General features: G+C 41.0%; 1 protein-coding gene across 4 annotated transcripts in view; it reads right to left on the bottom strand.

Annotated features, from left to right (window-relative positions):
* Window positions 1-17,182, bottom strand: part of usp34 (ubiquitin specific peptidase 34) — a 290,233-nt gene extending 273,051 nt beyond the window's left edge. For all 4 annotated transcript variants that reach the window (XM_080200367.1, XM_080200368.1, XM_080200369.1 and 1 more), the window contains exon 1: window positions 16,962-17,182. In XM_080200367.1, the coding sequence (XP_080056493.1) occupies window positions 16,962-17,004 (43 nt within the window). In that variant the 5' untranslated portion in view covers window positions 17,005-17,182. The remainder of the gene's footprint in view (window positions 1-16,961) is intronic.
* Between the last annotated feature and the right edge of the window lie 5,354 nt (window positions 17,183-22,536).

The raw sequence follows: 22,536 nt of genomic DNA, 5'->3' as shown, positions 1-22,536 counted from the left end.
CCATAACCTTGTGATTTGGCATAGCCTTCACTCTGTTACCATCAAGCTAGGGGACCAAACCTGGTTTAAACGAGGAAAACATGACAGTAATTGCAAGATGCGTATCCAAAAATGAGGTGCCTCACCTATGAAACTACCAATCCGAACTACATCATGCTGGATAGCAGAAACAATATGATAAAAGAGCTAAACTATCCAACAAGCAATGGATCAGGTTGATGGTTCGCAGTTCCACACATTCAAATGTGAATGAACAATTAACCAAAAAAACATACACATCCTCAATGACGGTGAGGCTCAACAGTGAAAAAGACCAGGCTGAAGTCAACAAAATGGTTAAGTGGGTGATTCATCTTAGCATCTTTATTTGGTACCCAGATCTCACCAATTTGATTTCATCCAACTGATAAAGAAACAGCTGAAAGCATTAGATCGAAAGCCCTGACAACATCCAGGCTGTACAACAAAGACAAGTGCTCCCGAACATTGGTCATGCTAATCCAGTACAGCTACAACATGTAAAATGCCCAAGTGAGCTACACACCAAAAACCAAGTACAGTCTGCCAAAATCACTGTCGTATTAGTATATCAATTAAGTAACAGAATACGTCATAGTGCCATCAAGTGGCAATTAACAACCAACCCGCTCACTAGGTTCTGCCATGGCCACTCCCACTCAGCTCTAGATTTCATCACAACCTTGGTCCAAATACAGACAAAAGAGCCAACTCTAGAGGTAAGATGAGAGTGACATCTCTTGACATCAAGACAGAGACAGCATCTAACCAAGTGTGGCAAAAAGGAACCCTAGCAAAACTCTAGACAATGGGAATCAGGGGAAAGCTTTCCACTGTGTTAGCTATGATTCCAATCAAAGTAAAATTGTTGTGGTCGTTGGTCAATATCTTATCCCTCAACACTGGAAAAACAGGAGAGACGACAGGGAAAATTTTAAAAAATGTTCCCAGGAAGGGAAGAAACAGGAATATTTTAAGTTAAGAAAAGGAGAAACGGGCTCCAATTAGAGAAAAGGCTAGGCGGAGCTGATCTTTAGTGACTTTGATTCGGGAGAAGCACTGCCAGTTGAATGAGAATGAGAACCCAAAACAATCTCCAAAATTCTGAGAAGGCAACCGAAGTTCGTAATACTATGCTCATGGCACTGGAAAAATATATACCTTTTGAAGGATAGATTTTGGCTGGCACGACCGAAGAGCTGAAATATGCTTATAAGTTGACGATTCACATCATTCATTGTGTAGTGTGGTGTATTTGACCAGTTTGGCATGGATAAATTCTTTGAAGAAGTGAAGAATCCCGCTTTGATTCAGATGCGGCCAAAAAAATGGAACCTCAGAAGAAAAAAAAAGGCTCATACAGCAACAAGTACTTGGCCACTGGATTTTCGTGGACTGGTAATACCTCTTACTGTGCTCCAGGATGCCTAATTTGTAGGGAAAGTCCTTAAATGCTGTAATAGTACCTAGTTAAGTTGAAGCACTGCTTCAATACAAAACACCACTCATTCTTCAGCAAGGATATACATTATACTTCAAAACACAAAATGTAAAGCAGAGGCAACACATGATTGTGCGCGCAGGTTTTGGATAAAATGCAGGAGATGAGGTACCTGGTGGTTGAACACATAACAAAATCAAAGCCACCAAACAATATTGTCGAAATCTGTCGATAGGCAGAAGGATTTGAGAGTAATGCTGGGAGCCAATACTGCCAAAGAAATTGACACGTTCCTCTTCCTGACAGGGCAAACAGTGGTTGAGCAGGTGGCTTCAACAGTAACGTCTGGAAATTTGCTCTGCAAATTGATGATTCCACAGATATTAGTGAGCACTGCCAGTTTTTAGTCAATGTCAGGTATGGCCACTCAGAGAATTTCTTCTTTTGCAAAAGAATTACCCAGTTATGTGACCAGAGAAGAATTCTTTCATATGTCAATTGCTTATCTGGAAGGAAACAATCTTAGCTGGACAAGTGCAATAGCATCTGCATTGATGGATTTGTGAGTAAGTGGAAGAACAGAACCCCTACATCCAGGTCAGCAACTGTATCCTGCCCAGTGAAGCTTTTTTTGTCAAAACAGTGCCATCCAAGTTAACTGCAGTGTTAAACCAAAATGGCGAAAATTGTGAATATGAAGTCATACTCACTTACTCTTGCGTGATGGGATGGGAGCTGAAAAATCAAGCTTTACTCATACACACAGAAGTGTAACTGTTATTTCACAGAAAGGTCCTATCTCGTATTTATGAGCTCTATAATATGGCGAAAGAGTGTTTTCAGCTCCGCCTGAATTGCCACACAGAGATTTAATGTGTGATGATTCTTGGTGTGCTAGCTGTACTAAGTTTGTGTATCTTTCAGATGTATGAAGCCACGTGAATGAGCTGAAAGTCAAAACAAAGGGAGAAAACGAGAACACTCTGACTTCCACTTTAAGGCTTCAGATCAAAGCTGGCCCTTTTTCCTGCCGAAGTGGCAAGTGGGGCGATTGAGGTATTCAAGTTAACATTAATAAATCCTGCTGACAAAACCATATTTCACATCATCTCCATACAACATAAAACATTATAAATTCAAATGCCACTTCTTCTCCATGGGTATGTCATCTAATTAGTTTAATTTCCTTAGAATCAAAGAAAGAAATTGTCGTTAAAAGAACAAGAGAATTTTGCTGAGCTCAGGTTGAATCATACATCGAAAGCAAAGTTTGCAGAGATACCTCTGGACATATTTTGGTTGCAAGACAAGAACATTCATCCAGTTCAGATCATGCTATAGCATTACTCTTCAGTTTTCTACAACCCATCTGTGAGCATTGGCATTCTCAGTATTGGCTTATATATAAAAAAAATTGAGAGAGCATCTGTCAATGAAACAAAACCTGCGAATCACCCCGTCCAGATCAAAAGACTTTGCTTACGGAGTGTCACACTAACATTGTCAATAAGATGCTGCTCACAGTATTTCAGTCTTTTAAAGAACTTTCATATTGAGAAGTGCAGACTTAAAAATACCGAAATTATAATGGGAAACACATTAATATAGTGAATATTTTTAATTACAATATTGTATTTGACATGCAACTGGTGAAAAGGCTTTGTTGTAAACCTTTTAAATCAATGAAAACTGCATTAATTGGTAGATTGATGGGTTTTTAGAAGGCTGTATATATGAAAAGATTTTTGCTAGAGGGCACATCAGTTGGAGAAAATAGGAAGTGTGCTTCAATATGTTTTATATTATGAAATGATTTAAAAGGGTCAGGAACCATTGGCATAGAACTACTATCATCAGAATGCCAGGCAGGTAGATGCACTGTAAGAAGTCTCACAACACCAGGTTAAAGTCCAACAGGTTTACTGGTACCAAAGATAAGTGACAGTTCTGTTCACAAACAGGGCATATAAAGACACAAATTCAATTTACAAAATAATGATTGGAATGCAAGTCTTTACAGGTAATCAAGTCTTAAAGATAAAGATACTGACAATGTGAGTGGAGAGAGGGTTAAGCACAAGTTAAAGAGATGTGTATTGTCTCCAGCCAGGACAGTTAGGTGAGATTTTGCAAGCCCAGGCAAGTCATGGGGGTTACAGATAGTGTGACATGATCCCAAGATCCCAGTTGTGGCTGTCCTCACGTGTGCGGAGCTTGGCTATCAGTCTATGCTCAGCGACTCTGTGCTGTGTGTCGTGAAGGCCGTCTCAGAGAATGCTTACCTGAAGATCAGACGCCGAATCTAATAGAGGTATATAAGATTATGAAGGGTATAGATAGAGTAAACAGAGGTAAGCTATTTCCTATGATAGGAACACATAGGACAAGGGGCCATAGGCTTAAAGGTGAGGGGGGAGAGGTATAACACAGATATTAGAGGGAGGTTTTCCACACAGAGGGTAGTGGGGGTATGGAATGCTCTGCCAAGTAAGGTAGTGGAGGCAAACACGCTACAGTCATTTAAGAGTAACTTAGACAGGCACATGACTGGGTTGGAGATGGGTGGATATAGGAGATTGTTTTATATAAGGGTCATTAGCATTGGGGCGTCCCCGGCAAGGCAAATGGATATGGTACAAATGTTTTTTTTTCCTCTTTTCATTCACAGGTTTTAAGTTGGTCCGCCTTGTGTCCAACAAGGGGCATACACGCGATGGGTCGTACTTGGGCTGCTCTTGGTTGTTCGAGTGCTTCATGTCGTTCGTGTGCGCCTAAACTGGACCAGATACTGGGCAAGACGACAGCTCAGTGACTATCACTATCACTGATTGCTGGGCAGACACATGGATTTGGGCCAGTGTCTGTGGGAGTTTGCGCATTCTCCCCGTGCTTGCGTGGGTTTTCTCCAGATGCTCCGGTTTCCTCCCACACCCCAAAGATGTGCTGTTAGGCTGATTGGAAGTAATAAATTGTCCCTAAATTAGTTTCCCTCAATGTGGATGGCCATAAAACATTAGACAAGAGTCATGGGTGGAGGGGGGGACTGGTGGTGTTAAGATGGCGGCAAGGGCTCGTTGAGCCGAAGGGCCTGTTTTTGTTCTTTGTTTTGTTCTTTGAATGCCTGTGACTGCTGAAGCATTCCCCAACAGGAAGAGAACTCTTGCCTGATGATTGTCCAGCTGTGTTCATTCATCCGTCATCGTAGCGTCTGCATGGTCTCCCCAATGTACCATGCCTCGAGACATCCTTTCCTGCAGCATATCAGGTAAACAATGCTGGCCAAGTTACAAGTGTGTGTACCATGTACCTGGTGGATGGTGTTCTCACGTGAGATGATGGCATCCATGTCAATGATCCGGCATGTCTTGTAGAGGTTGCTGTGGCAGGGTTGTGTGGTGTCGTGATCACTTCTTCTGACGACTGGGTAGTTTGCTGCAGACACAATGGTCTGAGGTTGTGCAGTTGTTTGAAGGCAAGAAGTGGGGGTGTGCGATGGCCTTGGCAAGATGTTCATCTTCAATGACATGTTGAAGGCTCCAGAGTTGTCATAGCTTCTCTGCTCCGGGGAAGTACTGAACAACAGAGGGTTCTTTGTCTGTTGTGTCCCATGTTTATCTTGAGGAGATCAATGTGGTTTTTTGCTGTGGCGCGTCAGAACTGTCAAATCGACGAGTCGAGCACCGTATCCTGTTCTCATGAGGGCAACTTTCAGCGTCTGGAGGTGTCTGTTGCGATCCTCCTCATCTAAGCAGATCCCGTGTATACGGAGAGCTTGTCCGTAAGCGATGGCTTCTTTAACATGTTTAGGGTGGAAGCTGGAGAAGTGGAGCATCATGAGGTTGTCTGTTGGCTTGCGGTACAGTGAAGTGCTCAGGTGACTGTCCTTGGAGATGCATGTGTCCAAGAACACAACTGATGGTGAATCTGATGGAACTTAATGTCGTCATACAGTTGTTTCAGTGATTGTTCACCATGGAGTCCAAAGGAAGAAAATGCCATTGATGTATCTAGTATACAGCACTGGCTGAAGGTCTTGTTCAAACCTGTGCATGAAGATGATGTTGGCCTATGGAGGTTCGAATTTGGTCCCCATGGCTGTTTTGTGCGTCTGGATGAAGAACTGGTTGTTGAAGGTGAAGATATTATTGTTCAGGATGAAGCAGATACATTGTAAAATTGCATGTGGAGACTGGCAGCTGTCAGCATTGAGTACTGAGGCAGTTGCAGCAATGCCATTGTCGTGAGGTACGCTGATATAGAGTGACGAGACATCCATTGTGATGAGGAGCGGCACTCAGCACCACGTGTGCTGGGTTTCTGTAGGAAGTCTGTAGTGTCACAACAAAAGCTGGGGGTTCTTTGTACAATGGTTTTCAGGATGCCCTCGACGTAGCCGGAGAGGTTCTCGCACAGGGTCCCATTGCCCAATTCGATGGGACGGCCAGGTGTGTTTGCCTTGAGTATCTTTGGGAGGCAGTAGAGATCTCCAGCGCAGGGAGTACATGGGAATGAGAGCACAGGGGTTGCTCTGAAGGTCTGGATGAAAGGTCTTGATCAGTCTTTTGAGTTGCTGGGTGTTTTCTTTGGTCAGATCTGTAGGTAATTGTCTGTAGTGTTCCTTGTAGTTCAGTTGTCAGTACACTTCTTTTCAGCAATCTGTTCTGTTCAGTTCGACAATGGCCCTTCCTTTGCCTGCTGGTTTGATGACAATGTTGCGGTTGTCTCGAGAGCACAGATGGCGTTGCGTTGTGCTTGGGTGATGTTCGGGGCTGTCTTGTGAATCTGGTGTTGACGCACCTCCTGATGGCTTGGGTATACATGTCAAGTTGAGGGCAGTGGCCTTCCGGAGTCCAATTTGACTCTTCCTGCTTCGGTTGCTGCACTGTGGATCTCTCCATTGGCTGTTCTGGTTCATTGGCTGTCTCATTGTGTTCACTGTTGGCCTCTTGGGGTTTATGGAAGAAGTCCCGCAGCCTCATTCGCTTGATGAATTCCTCTGTGTCTGCTGCGAGACTGATGGGGTCTATTTTGGTGCTGGGGCAGAAATTGAGCCCTCAGCTGAGAAAGTCAATTTCCTCTGGTTGAAGTGTGTAGACCGACAAGTTGACAATGGACTTCCCTGCAGTGGTACTGTTTTCTACTGTGGTACCGGGGAGGCTTGGTTGCTGCTGGTGGTGATGCTGAGTTTCTTAAGTTTCTTGTTCTTGGTGTGCATATAGATGGCATAGTTCTTTTGTCTCATCTGCTTGGCAAAGTTTTGCAGCTGGTCTGATTTAGATGCAGCCATCTATATCACAACTTACAATTTGCAGGAATCTCACCTGGGATGTAGACTATCACGGGAGTTGTTGCATGCTGGCCATAGCATGCACTATCCAGGAGAGCACATGCACACGGTTACCAAAAGGTCAATCATATAGCATATGGAATTTAACTGACCAATAAAGTGTAGGCTTGTGGTAGGAAAACCTCCTGGCATGAATGGGCCCAAAGTTGTCACTTTCAGCCCTGAAAAGTGCCCAGTCTACTGCAAATTATGTGAATGAAGCTAGCCGTTTAACACTACTACTGTGTATAAGAACATAAGAAATAGGAGCAGGAGTAGGCCATCTGGCCCTTTGAGCCTGCCCCACCATTCAATAAGATCATGGCTGATCTGTCGTGGCTCAGTTCCACTTTCCGGCCCTCTCCCCATAACCCTTAATCCCCTCTCTTATCAAAAACCCATCAACCCGCTTCTTGAAAATATTTAGCGAGGCAGCCTCCACCACTTCAACAGGTAGAGAATTCCAGAGATTCACCACCCTTTGAGTGAAGAAGGTCCTCCTCAACTCCGTTCTAAAACGCCCCCCCTTTATCTTGAGGCTGTGCCCCCTAGTCCTACTGTCTTTTTTGAGCGGGAAGAGTCTCTCCACCTCTATCCTATCCATCCCATTCATCATCTTATACGTCTCAATGAGATCTCCCCTCATTATTCTAAACTCCAACGAGTACAAGCCTAGTTTATTCAGCCTCTCCTCATAGCTCAACCCCCTTAACTCCGGTATCAGCCTAGTAAACCTCCTCTGCACTCCCTCCAAGGCCAAAATATCTTTGCGCAGGTGCGGCGCCCAAAACTGCACAGTACTCCAGCTGCGGCCTCACCAATGCCCTATACAGCTGCAGCAAGACCTCCCTACTTTTATATTCAATCCCCTTCGCTATGTGTAGCAGCAATAGGATAGCACCACTGAAAGGCTGCTGCTGTTAAGCTAAAAGAACAGTCTGCCTGTCACACAAATGAATAATGTGGTATATCAATTTCAGCGCCAGTGTGATGCTAGTTATATAGGCCTTGCATCCCAAACAACATATTCTGTTATTTGCAACAGACAAGGTACAAGCCAAACCCAACTAGCCGGTGCTTGTAAAACTCTAAACAGTGTTCGATGCTTAATGCAATTACATGATTGGACACTTTTGCTAAATAATCCTTATTGTGCCGAGAAATAAACTGACAACCAATTTAAGATTGTCAGTCAGGCTCGCAGTGTGGTGCATTTGCATGTACTAGAAGATACATATGTTAATAGATAGGACACTGCTTTTTGAAGCCAGAAAGAACATGTAAACATATTGTACCTGTTTCAGTTAAACAAAATAAATGGTTCATTCCTGAGGGGATTGCATCAACCAGAGTCGAACAGCTGGTTTAAATTTCAAATGTTGATCGGTTAACTGTTAGTCACCAGTATTCTCCATGGCAGTGCCTCTACTAAACAATCAGCACCCCTTTCTCATAAAGTATAAATAAGTTGATTTCCCTTACATTGTATTCTTATGTCCTGATGAGCGCAAGGTAAAAAGCTTTTACCAAACAAACAAACAAGTCTCCTTTTTCAGCAATATCAAGTTCTGTACCACCAAACAACGTTGAAGATCCTTGTAAGAAATTAATGGACATTACTCATTGTATGCCATCAGAGGTACACAGCCTCAAACAGAACTAACCAAGAACGACTAAGATATAACCAAGCTACTTGGTGTGTACAATGCTCACAGATCCTACATTCCTGACAAAAAGAAAAGCTAGATACCATCAAGCAAAACACATGCAGCAATCCAAATTAAGTGATAAGAACAAGGCCATATACAGGGCTAAAGCTGCTTTTGAGCATGACCGAATACACTCCATGAAGGTTTATCTGCCAATGGCCCCGAAACCAACAGTATGACACCCATCCTCTCAGCAGACAGCAATCAGCTCCTAACAAACAGGTCTGAAATTCTCTCGCATCAGGCAAAGCATTGTAACAATCCACACTGTACAACAGCATCACTGAATCACTTCTACTTCACTTTCAAGCCAAAGTCACTAAGGCCATGAAGTAGGTAAATACAAAAGCAAAATACTGCAGATGCTGGAAATATGCAGGTCAGACAATATCTTGATGAGCTTTCATCAGAACAGTAATGAATGGTTTCACAGAACACTAACTGTTTCTCTCCACAGTTGCAGCCTGACCTGTTGAATGTTTCCTGCATTTTTGGGTCATTGAATACATCTCCAGGTGGTGATGGCATTTCACCGTGATACTTAAGTACAAAGGAATTCATTTGGTTAGGAAATTCAAGTCTCTCCTGCCTAATCTGGATCCAAGACACTGTGCCCTAAGATTACAAGGATGCTTCCATAACTCACTTTTACAAACAGAAGGGATGCAAATCCATCTGTGACAATCATTATGGTATTTCACATCTCTCCAAAACAGGAAAATTATTAGCAAGGGTTATCCTCAAGAAGGCTGTCACTTACTTCATTGGCTTGGTGTATCCTTTGCTTTGAGGCTGGATGAGGAACAGTCTGCGCGATCTTTGGGGCATGCCAAGTTCAAAACAAATGCCAGGAACAAAACCAGGGCGTCTATACAATATCTGCTGACCTGACCAAGGCCTTCAACACAATAAGCAGTGAAGGTCTATAGAAGGTACTGTACAAATTATGGCTGAGCTCAATCATCCATTCATTTCATGACACTGTGCTGACACATCAGATGCCTTTCCAGTTACCAATGGCACCAAGCAACATTGTGGTTCTTTTTGCGATGCTCTTCTAAATACTCAAAAAGCTCCACGTAGGAATACTCATTCGGGTTAAGGGCAGATGGCAATCTACTAAGTGGGCTCATTTGTCAATGACTGTGCTCTCACAGCACGCACTCCAAGAGCTGCTTATTGACCACTTTGTCAAAGCCTCAAAATGCTCCAGCCTTACAAAATCTTGCCTGAGTATAAACTCAAAATTATTCTGCTATCAAGTGTATTTATTTATTTATGGGACATGGGCACAGCTGGTTGGCCAGCATTTATTGTCCATCCCTAATCACCCTTGGAGGGAATTGAGAGTCAACCACATCGCTGTGGCTCTGGAGTCACACGTAGGGCAGACCAGGTAAAGATGGCAGATTTCCTTTCCCAAAGAACATTAGTGAACCAGATGGTTTTTTCCAACAATCAACAATGGTTTCACAGTATTCTCTAACAACACCACGTTACATGATAAAAATTGCCCAACACCAGCTCACCAACAGGCTTCGGGAAGAGTACAGTTTGTCTCAAAACAAAGATCAAAATCCATCAGGTGATGTTTCTCAAAACATTTCTCTAAAGGCTGTGATGCACAGACAAACTATTGGCATCACAAAAACAACTCCAGGCATTCCGGCTTTGCTGCTTAAGATCCAACGGCAACATCAAGCATCGCAACAAAATCCCAAACACCCATGTTCTTGCAAGGTACCACATAATTGTTATCAAAAGCAAGTTAATCAGAGCTCAGCTTTACTGCATCAGTTGTGTGTCTCACAGAGGATTTTACATACCAGAGGCAGTACCCTATAGCCAGTTGACCCATAGAACACAACAAACTCAGACACAAAGCTAATATCAAGAATCTATAACACTAAACACATCCAAACGTAGAAGTCTGTGTTATCAAGCAATCTTAACATTTGAACAGGAGAGGATGAAATCTCTACAGCTGCAATAATCCTCCAACATAAATTTCAAATGTAATGTTTATAATTAAATCTGTAAATGAAGAATTGGTTTAACAGCATGACACGGTGGCACAGTGATTAGCACTCTGTCTCACACGGCCAGGGACCCAGGTTCAATTCCCAGCTTGGGTCTGTGTGAAGTCTGCATGTTCTCCCCGTGTATGCGTGGTTTCCTGTATCCTCTCCTGTTTTCTTCCACAGTCCAAACATGTTGGCTAGGTGAATTGGCCATGCTAAATTCTCCCTCAGTGTACCCAAACAGTCGCCACACTCTGGCACCTATGGGATTTTCACAGTAACTTCATTGTAGTGTTAATGTAAACCTATTTGTGACTAATAAATAAATTTTGTTACACAAGACACCAACCTAGACGATGAACAAATGGTCTCCTTGCTGAACATTCATCCACCCAATCACAACACATAGCAAGGTCTTAAACTGGAATGAAATAAAATGGTCAATTTAATTGTTTTGGTGATACTGATCGAGAAATAATTGTTGGCAAGACTGTCCTACTATTCAAATACTGTCACAGAATCATCTTATATCCATCAGAACAGAAAAGGTCTCAATTTAACATCTTATTCAGAGAACACTTTCTGAAAATGCCTTAGTATTACCTCAAACTGTCAGACTACAATGCACAACTCTGACTCAGAAACAAGTACTATCAAAACAAGCAGGCATTTTACTCAGCGGTACTGCTTCTGAGACAGAAAGCAATTAAACAGCCAATGATCAAAAAAAGTAAACTAGTGAAAATGTGCATTCTGTACTTTACAAATAACAGAAGCAGGATTGTCATTTTATGCATTATTTTTAAAAAAAAGAGCATCAATGAAAATATGCATCAAATCTGAATAAGTTTTATGATGTCTCACATCCACTTAGACAGCATCTCCACAGAACAAGACAGTAGCGTTCCCCCAATTATGTGCTGCATTCCAGTCTAAAATAAGTGTACAACCCACTATCTTCTTACATGCAGGACGGTGTAACACCAATTGTCAAGCAACTTAAGCCCCAATAATAGATCCCTTTAAATCTAGAAAACAAATATCTTATTTTTCGTACTTTATGGGCCTGTCCCATTTAAATTAATTAGGATAGGAAAGGGCTGGTTTTAGCACTATTTCTTCATTAAATAGAGAAATTCTAATCAGAATATATTGTTTGCATCAGCAACTGAGATATAGAACCTTTATGTATTCAAGACCCCAAAATTACACTTATGCAGCTCATAATAAAGGGAAGTTTGGGCATGTTTAGCTTGGAGGATAACAGCATCATTTTGGTAAGCCATGCAAACTCATTTCACCTTTTCTCAAACAAGCAAACTTCTTTTTTGAAACCTGAACTGTCTGTCATACCGATATACATTCATTTAGTGTGTTATGTCACAAATCTCAGCTGAATCTACTTACAGAATTGTATACCCATCTCATTAACATCATATACTCTCAACAAGGATTTGTTACAGCTAAGATAACTGTACCCTATTTGGGTTTTGAACACTTCAGCAGGAAAACAATTTTATTCATAATGGTTACCCTATCATCTTAATGGCAGCAATATACCAAATTATCTGAACTGGTCTTGAAACAAAAACTATTGGAGTCAAGTTACATCAAGCATAGATCCAGTGAGTCTAAGAGACTATAATGTTTACATAGCAACAGGGAAAAAAGAATAGTTGACACCTGCACCAGGTACTAAGATTCAACTAGCAGTTGAGCATCCTTTCTGCTCTGTTAGGGAACTGGAATTCAAGGTGCATAGTATTTTGTAAATTGTTATTTCCCCTTTTTTCTTCCATTTTCACAAAATTAGAAAGAAAATTATTTTAAAACCAACCCATCTGAGCAACTTGCACCCTACAAGCGATTACTACTAAGTTTACTAAACATGAATATTACAAAATACATAACAAGAATTACAACTCAAAATCAAAGTTTCTGCATGCATATCCTTTGTTGGGCACAATTTCAGGAAAGTTGAAATGCTTCCATTATCAAAGCTTAGGTTGGACTGATAATTGTCCTCCTGGATTGTCAACACCAGCAGTTGGTTATTTCTAGGCAAGGTAGCAGACACCAATTAGAGAAACATGAATCCTATGCATAATCAAGGAATAAAGTAACCTAGATTCTCCCCAAGAGAAAGAAATTCACATAGCTTAATTCTATACAGAATGGAACAACGTTCTCTAAAATTATGAAAGTCCTGCAAACTTACCAAAAGGATCCCAATGACAGTGACAAATAAACCCATAATTGTTAATCCCTTTCAAAAACAGATGGTTACTTTTATAGAACAGAAAAATGAAAATAATTTAACTGTTGTTCACTGAAATATCTAGTGTTATCACTTGAAAAAAGTGAATGATAGTCATACAGCCAAACTGAGGCCTAGCTCTTCAAATTGCAAAGGAAATACATTCAGTGTTAACCACTAAAAGGATGACTCAGCTAGATCCAAAAGAAAGGCAACCACTACAGTGAATGACTGATTTTGCCATCACATCTAACTTAAGTTGTGCTTAAAAGCATGATTGCTGCTGGACAGTGTACAAGTCACTAATGAATATAATGTAGCAATTATCAATGAATTCAACACTATATACACACAATCTCTGTATTCCCTTAACAGCTGTAATGTTTTCAAGTAAGGCACTGTAGCATTTTGTACAGTGTAGACAAGTTTAACAATTTAAAATATACTGTAGACAAGTTTAACAATTTAAAATATACTGTATTTAATACAGCTGAAAGAAAGAAACACGTTGAAGTCTTGCATTCATCAGGACAAATACAAGAATACGAGGTTTCAATCACAACAATTAACAGTGCTGATTGGATGACAAGCCAATTATAAATGGCTGAGGTGTACCATAAAGAACGCAAGGGGGGCTGCCCCTCTTAATTTGTCCCTAAGTTAATGAGTTTGTTTACTTGTTGGGTCATTAGAAGAACTACCATAAAGAATGCAGCAGGATGCCATAGGCTCCTCAAGCTGTTGTCTAATTCAAAAACCACACAAGTTTTGAACATATTCCAGTTGTTTGCACAGAATGGAACCATATATGAATCTACATCATTGCAAGTGCAAAAGAGCCACATTATGAGCTTCAGACAGCATTGTGAGGAAAGAATATAGCCAATGTTGAGTCTACATGATCCTTCAAAGGGTCATTTAGACTTACACATTGGCTCTATTCTTTCTCCACAAATGCTGTCAGACCTGCTGAGTCCAGCATTTTCTGTTTTTGTTTCAGATTCCCAGTATTTTGCTTTTATCACATTATGAGCTTGGCTGATTATCTTAAATTGTTAGTGTAACATTAGCACACTCAGGATTGTTCAGCAAGTGCTGCCTGATCACATAGTCACATCAAACAATATTTTGTTTTTACAGGAATGATCTGGTTGAGAATAGTCTGCCCTCTGTTTATTATGAACAAATGAAGTAACATGCTACTTGATTCAATCAGCCAATCAGTGGGATGTACAGCCTACATGCCCATATCACACCAGCACCATAATTCTTACACAATGTTGCTCAATTGTACGCTAGGCAGAATATATTTTTGGATTGACAGCATTATCCTGTCAGAGGAAAATATCACTTGTATAGCAGCAGTAGGTAAAATGGCTTGCTTAAACTGTTTAATTTTGAGATACTTTGCCCTTCTACAGTATTATGAAATAGATTGGGACACTTTGCACGTCTGAAAGTGGCAGTCTTTGGCCAATTTGTGGGGTTGCATGATACACAGCAAACAGTGATGTGTTCAGGATAACCACTGGCCAGTACAATAGCTTTGATGTGTTCTGTGTACACACATCAAGCTTGCAATGTAAGTGAGTGGTTAGGGTCCTATTCACACAACTGCTGATGACATCAATGTTATAGCACATGGAGTTATACAAATTCCAATGTTTACATTGACTGGAAAAGTTAGGCTTGCGGTAGAGAGTAGTGGACAATCCATTAGCAGATTTCTCATTGAGGAAGGAGAGCACATTAGATGTTCCATCTCAAACATCAATTAGAGCATGGAATAGAGTGAATTGTGCGTAAACAATCCTTCCACAAAACTTCAGATTTAAAGATTCTGAATATATCATTTATTATCAGAAATATGCATAGGAGATTACAGTTCATTCCATCAAAACTGTTTCTTTTGTAAGCCAACAAAAATATTATTTGGATCCATAAAATTGAGGCTACAGGGTGTGATTTAAAGTGCACCTCATTGCAAAAGTTGCTAATTCAGATAGTGATGCATGTATATTGTCATGATATAGTGGTGTGGCGCAAATATTGATGGCTTGCTTTAGCAACATGTTCATCATAAGCCTGGAATGTCCAAAGAGCACATGATCTACATATGGATAGCCTTGTTTATGTATAGTCTTCAAAATTGAAGAAATGATTTCATTGCGTACATGGCAAACTCAATAAGAGCTTGCTATATTAATTTACTCAACCATTTGACCAATTCATACTGTGCAGAATCAGTCAATGATAAAATAGGGCATAATGGACATCACTTGTGTCCCTCTTCAGCAGCGCATGCATGTACTGGCATATTCAACCACGAGGATGAATCCTATGTTACAAGGCAGCTTTTGAATTCAATCTTGTATGAAGTTGAACAAGTACAGTATACCAAAATTACAATAGAAAGTAGACCACTTGACCCAGCTAGTTCAGTTTGGCATTTACCCTCTAAGTGAGCAAATCATTCTATCATTAACCTGCCCTTTTTCCTCATTCATCTATTCATTCTTGTTTTGGTATTGACAGTTTCTGTCTCAATCATCAAGCCTGGAAGCAAATCATATTGCCTCACAATTCTGTGGAAGTTTCCTCTACCCTTTGTGCAATGTCTTACATTTAATCTTGTATCTATGACACCTCATCCTTGAGTCTTCAACCACTAGTGAGTCTGCTTTCAGCTAACTTGTCCCATTGATTGTTAATTTTCTACTATATTTCTCCAGTATGTGTTGTTGTAATAACACATACACACAATGTAGAGTCCAGATTTCTTAGGCAGTACAATAGAATACAATTTGAAAACACAGCCAATAACCACTAGATCATATCAGTCCACAATATCACATAGAATGGCTTACTAACCTTGTCTGTTCAGATGGTAAAGAAATTAAAGGCCTGACATGAAAAAACAGGCAGCTGGAATTTCAGATATAATCAATAATAGATCTTCTCTTAAAGACAATGAAGATCAGCTGTCAATGCATTTTGCACACGTGTTAATTAATTCTAGTGAGATAGACAGTAACTGAACCAAATGATTTTTATATGCGCCAACCAAGACAATTCTTAGGTGAGTAAACCTATCATAATTTGCTCAAGAACAAAGCCTTTTGGATAAAATCTGCTAATAATTTCTAGTATACAGGAGCTTATTTCAATCTTAGAGTCAATGATTTCTACAAAAATGTGGTTTTCAAATAATTGAATTGTCTCAAATTCCATGTTATCTAAGAAAATCTCTATACATGCTTAAATCATAAAATGCACACAAAAATAAAAGAATTAACGCTAGCAAACTTTTAACTGATGAAAACTCAGTTTCCTACAAGAATGCCAAAATTTACATCACAATTTCTCTAACCAAAATGAATGTTGCATATATGTACTAACACCAAATAAATTTATTGGTGTATCTTACACCACTTTTCAAAACGTACTTGGACAACCTTGGAATATTTGGGGACGATATTGACAATTTGAAAATGATTCAAGGTGTGTTTATTCATTAAGACCAACGTTTTTAAACTAATTAGCCTCACTTTAAGTGTGCAAAAAGATTATTTATAAAATCAAATCATGACATCAATAAACTAATCTTATGTTAAATAATTGAGTAAACTACCTTCCTCAGCTGCTAACCTTTAATCAAAGTGAAATCAAAGCAACTTCATGATAAAATGTGCATCTTCTCCCACAATACAGTTTAGTTGCAAATCACTAGAATTGGGAAAGCAACGCATGCATCTCATTTACACACTTACTATCAATAAAAAAATTGCGTATACATACGACATTATTCAACTCAAGGCAATATTTTAACCACCAACCATAATAGTAACCATCATTTGTTGATGTAAAAATATCAGCCTGACTTATTAGGCCACAAAAACTGCAAGACATAAACTAAATGTATTTAAATAATACTGCAGTAAACTTGAAATGAACATTAAATACTGCAGAACTTCAATTTCACGTGTAAGTAATGGCAAATAGCGAAAGTAACATTTTTAATACAAAATGCCTTGAATGACCGGAGCACTTTTAAGACAGTGTCTAGGCCTGCACGAAGGCTGAAGACCCACGGGCCGGAACCAATGGCTATGCACTACTGCAGATTATTATTTTCCACACAAATACCGACAGGCCCATGCAGCAACAAGGACGTAATTTTACCACTTACTTGCATTTAACACGTCCAGCAGCTCTGCACAGTTTTCGCACATCTTTCGCTAATTTAACCATTTATCTGCCCTACCGCGTCTTATTAACTTCAATTGTTTGTTGTGTGATCGTTCGTTGTTTTGAAAAGGCGCCGAGGGAGGGGGAAGGGAGGGTAAGAGAGGGAAAAAAATCTGAATGCAAATTAACCGATCCGCACCACAACGACCAGCTCGAACCTCCGCGCCATTTTGATTTGGACAAGTCGGACGAACAGCTTCGGGTGTTTCCGCCAACAATCGGCTCCTTCTCCTGCACCGGGCGCCACACGCAGCGCCCAAGATGGCCGCCCCTCCCCGCTAGAGGCGGCGCGCTGCGTTCCCATGTCATTACCAGGGCAACCTACCTAATCACGGACCACGGCCGCCGTGCTCCGCCCAGAGTGATAAAGAGTGGGAGGCAATTCCTGTGAGAGTGTCAGATAGAGGTTGTAACTGGGTTTAAACAGTGTGTTTTTACTGCTGCCTGTTCATTCTTCACTGAATCGCGTTGCTGGCTTATTAGATTTAGCTGTTTCATTGATGAAGTGGTGCACTTTTTTTTGAAGACCAGCGTCTCTAGAGAGTGAGGGGAAAAGGCCTCTTACTCCGTGTATCAAACACGGTTCCTCAATGTGACTGACGGTGGTGCAAATGTCCCTGGTGGCTGTTCTGGAGGAATAACTTGTTGATGTCCGCCGGAACATCGTCCAACTCCAATTTAAATGAATGGCGTATTTCCTGTATGAGCTTGTTAAATCGTCTTTCGAAATAATTAATTTAGTGTTGCGATGATTGATTTATAAAACATCCATAGAAACCGTTTGAATGGTTAGAACAAAGCACGTCCATAGGCTTGTCGAGCCGGGGTCGATTCTACAAGAACTCGTCTAGCCCCTTTCCTAATCTCTGTGGTTTTGCATTTTTCCTCTTAAAATGATCACATTCTCTTTTGAAATTGAATATGCTTTGTGTATTCCAGATCCTAACCACTCTGCACAAAATAAGTTTTTTTTCCTTATGTTGCAGTTACTTCCTTTGTCAGTCTTTTAAAATGTGTCCGTTTGTTCTAGATCTTTCCACCAATGGAAACAGTTTTTGCCTACAGCAAACGCAGAAAATGGTGGAAAATCTCAGCTGGTCTGAGAGCTTGCTTGTTCCTCCCTATACTCTGTCGAGGCTGCTGCCCCCGCCCCCACCCGCCACCGCCAATAATTTCTCTATCAAATCTCTTCTCAACCTCCTCTTCTTCAAGGAGAACAGCCCTATGTTCTTAAGTTACCCATATAACTGACGTCCTTCAACCTTGGAAGTATTATAACAAATCTTATTTGCAATCTTCCTAATAATGCCACACTCTTTAAAATGCTCTGTCGTTAACACAAAACTCCAGTTGAGGCTGAACCAATGTTTTTATACCAATTTTTCATAGCTTCACTGCTTTGGTACTCTTTTTATAAAGCAGGAGGATTCCATTAGCTTTAATGACTGCTCTCTCAACTTGACCTGTCACCTTTTTCACTTTACCCATTAAATTGCATACCTCTATACAAAGTCACTTTTCAGATTTTGACATTCAAGGCTGAAAGGCCTGAATGTCTCCTGTCTTTCATTATAACTCAGCTGACACTACAGAGCAGCTGAGTTCTGCAGAAGAGTCATATTCAAATTCAAAGCATTTACTTCACAGTGCTAGATTTGCTAAGTATTTCTGTTTTTTCCAAATTTGCAGCATCTGCAGTATTTTGCTCTCATTAATCCCGATCGGCTATCTCCACCCCTTCCATGTCTTCCAGGTTTCTTGGTGACCAGAACTGAATGCATAACGTAAGAAATAGGAGCAGGAGTAGGCCATCTAGCCCTTCGAGCCTGCCCCGCCATTCAATAAGATCATGGCTGATCTGTCGTGTCTCAGTTCCACCTTCCCGCCCTCTCCCCACAACCCTTAATCCCCTCGCCTATCAAAAACCTATCAACCCGCATCTTAAATATATTTAGCGAGGCAGCCTCCACCACTTCAATGGGCAGAGAATTCCAGAGATTCACCATCCTTTGAGTGAAGAAGTTCCTCCTCAACTCCGTTCTAAACCGCACCCCCCTTTATCTTAAGCCGTGCCCTCTAGTCCTACTGTCCTTTCTGAGCGGGAAGAGCCTCTCCACCTCTATCCTATCCATCCCATTCATCATCTTATACGTCTCAATGAGATCTCCCCTCATTCTTCTAAACTCTAACGAGTACAAGCCTAGTTTATTCAGCCTCTCCTCATAGTTCAACCCCCTCAACTCCGGTATCAGCCTAGTAAACCTCCTCTGCACTCCCTCCAGGGCCAAAATATCCTTGCGTAAGTGTGGCGACCAAAACTGCACAAGTACTCCAGCTGCAGCCTCACCGGTGCCCTGTACAGTTGCAGCAAGACCTCCCTACTTTTATATTCAATCCCCCTTGCTATGAAGGCCAACATCCCATTCGCCTTCCTGACCACCTGCTGCACCTGCAGGCTGGGTTTTTGCGACTCGTGCACAAGGACCCCGAGGTCCCTCTGCACCATTGCCTGCTGCAGTTTTTCGCCATGTAAGTAATAGTCCTTCTTACCATTATTTCTACCAAAGTGGACAACTTCACACTTGCCAACATTAAATTCCATTTGCCAGTTCCTGACCCATTCGCCCAGCCTATCTAAATCCTTCTGCAGACTTTCCACACCCTCTGCACAATTTGCCGTTCCACCAATCTTGGTGTCATCAGCAAATTTCGACACCATACACTCGGTTCCCTCCTCCAGATCATCTATGTAAATGGTAAATAGCTGAGGCCCCAGCACTGACCCCTGGGGCACTCCACTAGTCACCAACTGCCAATCCGAATAGCACCCATTGACCCCCACTCTCTGCCTCCTATTTGACAGCCAATCCCCTATCCACGCTAACACCCTACCCCCAACTCCATGCCCCCTGACCTTCTGTAATAACGTCTTGTGCGGCACCTTATCAAACGCCTTCTGAAAATCAAGAAACACCACATCCACCGCCCTAGACACATCCTCTTAGAACTCCAATAAATTCGTCAGACACGACTTCCCCTTAATGAAACCGTGCTGCGTCTGCTCTATCAAACAATTCTCCTCAAGATGCCTCGCTATTTCCTCCTTGATGACGGATTCTAACATTTTACCTCCAACAGACGTTAAACTAACCGGCCTATAATTCCCTGCCTTTTGCCTGCCACCCTTCTTAAACAACGGCGTAACATTAGCCGTTTTCCAATCTTCCGGCACTTCCCCGAAATCCAGCGACGTTTGGAAAATAATCACCAAGGCATCCACTATCACCTCTGCCATTTCTTTCAGAACCCTTGGATGCGTTCCATCTGGTCCTGGGAATGCAGTATAAAAGATGTTCTATAACCAGAAATTTTGTCATGACTTTCTATAACACGTTCTGTTGCTTTGGCTATTTGACTCTACATTTGGATTTTGATTAGATGTGTTACAATAATTCTAAGAATTCTGGATCATTTTCAATTATATTATAGAGTCAGAGGTTTACAGCACAGGAACAGGCCCTTTGGCCCAATTTGTCCATACCACCCAGTTTTTACCGCTAAGCTAGTCCCAATTGCCTGCATTTGGCCCGTATCCCTCAATATCACTTTACCCATGTAACTGCCTAAATGCTTTTTAAAAGACAAACAAAAATGTACCTGCCTCTAGCAGCTCATTCCGGACACCGCTCTCAGTGAAAGAATTGCCGCCTGGACCCTTTTGTATCTCTCCCCTCTCACTTTAAACCTATGCCCTCTAGTTTCAGACTACCTTTGGGAAAATATGTTGACTATCCAGCTGATCTATGCTCTGTGTTATTTTATAGACCTCTATAAGATCACCCTAAGTCTTCTATACACCAAGGGAAAAAAGTCCCAGTCTATCCAGCCTCTCCTTATAACTCAAATCACCAAGTCCTGGTAGCATCCTAGTAAACCTCCTCTGCACTCTTTCTAGTTTAATAATATCCTTTCCGTAATAGAGTGAGCAGAATTGTACACAGTATTCCAAGTGTGGCCTTACACAACTTGTACAACTTCAACACAATGTCCCAACTCCTGTATTCAACGTTCTGACAAATGAAACCAAGCATGCCAAATGCCTTCTTCACAACCCTGTCCACCTGTGACTCCACTTTCGAGGAGCTATGAACCTGTGCTCTTAGATCTCTTTATTCTATAACTCTTTCCAATGCCCTACCGTTAACTGAGTAGGTCCTGCCCTGATTCGATCTACCAAAATGCAGACCCTCACATTTATCTAAATTAAACTCTATCTGCCATTCATCCGCCCACTGGGCCAATTGATCAAGATCCTGTTGCAATCCTAGATAATCTTCACTGTCCACTATGCCACCAATCTTGATGTCTTCTGAAAACTTACTAAGTATGCCCCATAAATTCTCATCCAAATGATGTATATAAATAACAAGTAACATTGGACCCAGCACTGATCACTGAGGCACAGTACTGGTCACAGGCCTCCAGTTTGAAAAACACCCTCTGTCTTCTATTATCAAGTCAATTTTGTATCCAATTGGCTACCTCACCCTGTATCCTGTGAAATTTAACCTTATGCAATAACCTACCATACAATACCTTGCCAAAGGCCTTGCTAAAGTCCATGTAGACAGCATCAACTTCACTGCCCTCATCTTAATTACCCCTTCAAAAACTCCTGAAAGTTCTTGTCTATTACCATCAAAATTGACCTTACCCCAATTTAGAATTTTAATTTTTGGGCCAGACCTCATGCTCTATAGCTGTCTTAAAACTAATGGAATTACGGTCACTGATCCCTCACTAATACTTTTGTCACTTGCTTCTTCCTTATTTACCAAGAGGAGATCAAGTTTTGCCTCCTCTCTAGTCAGGCCATCCACATACTGAATGAGAAAGTGAGTACATCTGTGACTTAGGCACCACAGGGAGTGAAGTGCCTAATAGACACACTAGGAATATGATTTATTGTTTCATTTTGTTTTGTTTAACTTGGACTTTATTTTTCAATTGTTTTATTGTGCCTCCTTACAAGGAAACACATCATTGTTATATTGGAAATAAAAGCTATATTTGATTATTTAAAAAGAGTGTCACTCATTTTTCCTTCACATGTACAGTACTTTACAAATCTAAGTAACTGTTGCTTGGAACATCCTTGATTTCAGACTGAGGACTATGCCCACAGATTTCATGAATGGGATCACATAACCATTCCCATTACATCAGGGAAGATGGATGCTGTTTAGAGTAACATAATTTATAAGGTGTATTTGAGAGTTTGTTTTTAAATGTGTTTCAAAAGCTTTGGCCTAATGCCATCATCTTAGTAGTGCAGCTGGAAAAGAATGCTGCAGGTTATGTATCCATTGTAATAAACTTAGTAGAAGTTATCTTTTTATTTTTGTGTTCCTGTAACTGTTACTAAGTTTTAATTAAAATAAAAGCAAATTACTGTGGATGCCGGAATCTCAAACAGAAACAGAAAATGCTAGAAAATCTCAGCAGGAGTGACAGCA

The sequence above is a fragment of the Carcharhinus amblyrhynchos genome, chromosome 12, assembly GCF_965287045.1.
Source record: "Carcharhinus amblyrhynchos chromosome 12, sCarAmb.v2.hapA, whole genome shotgun sequence".
NCBI lineage: Eukaryota > Metazoa > Chordata > Chondrichthyes > Carcharhiniformes > Carcharhinidae > Carcharhinus > Carcharhinus amblyrhynchos.
The sequence above is the reverse complement of the archived record's forward strand: the minus strand, read 5'-3'. Positions and strand labels throughout refer to the sequence as shown.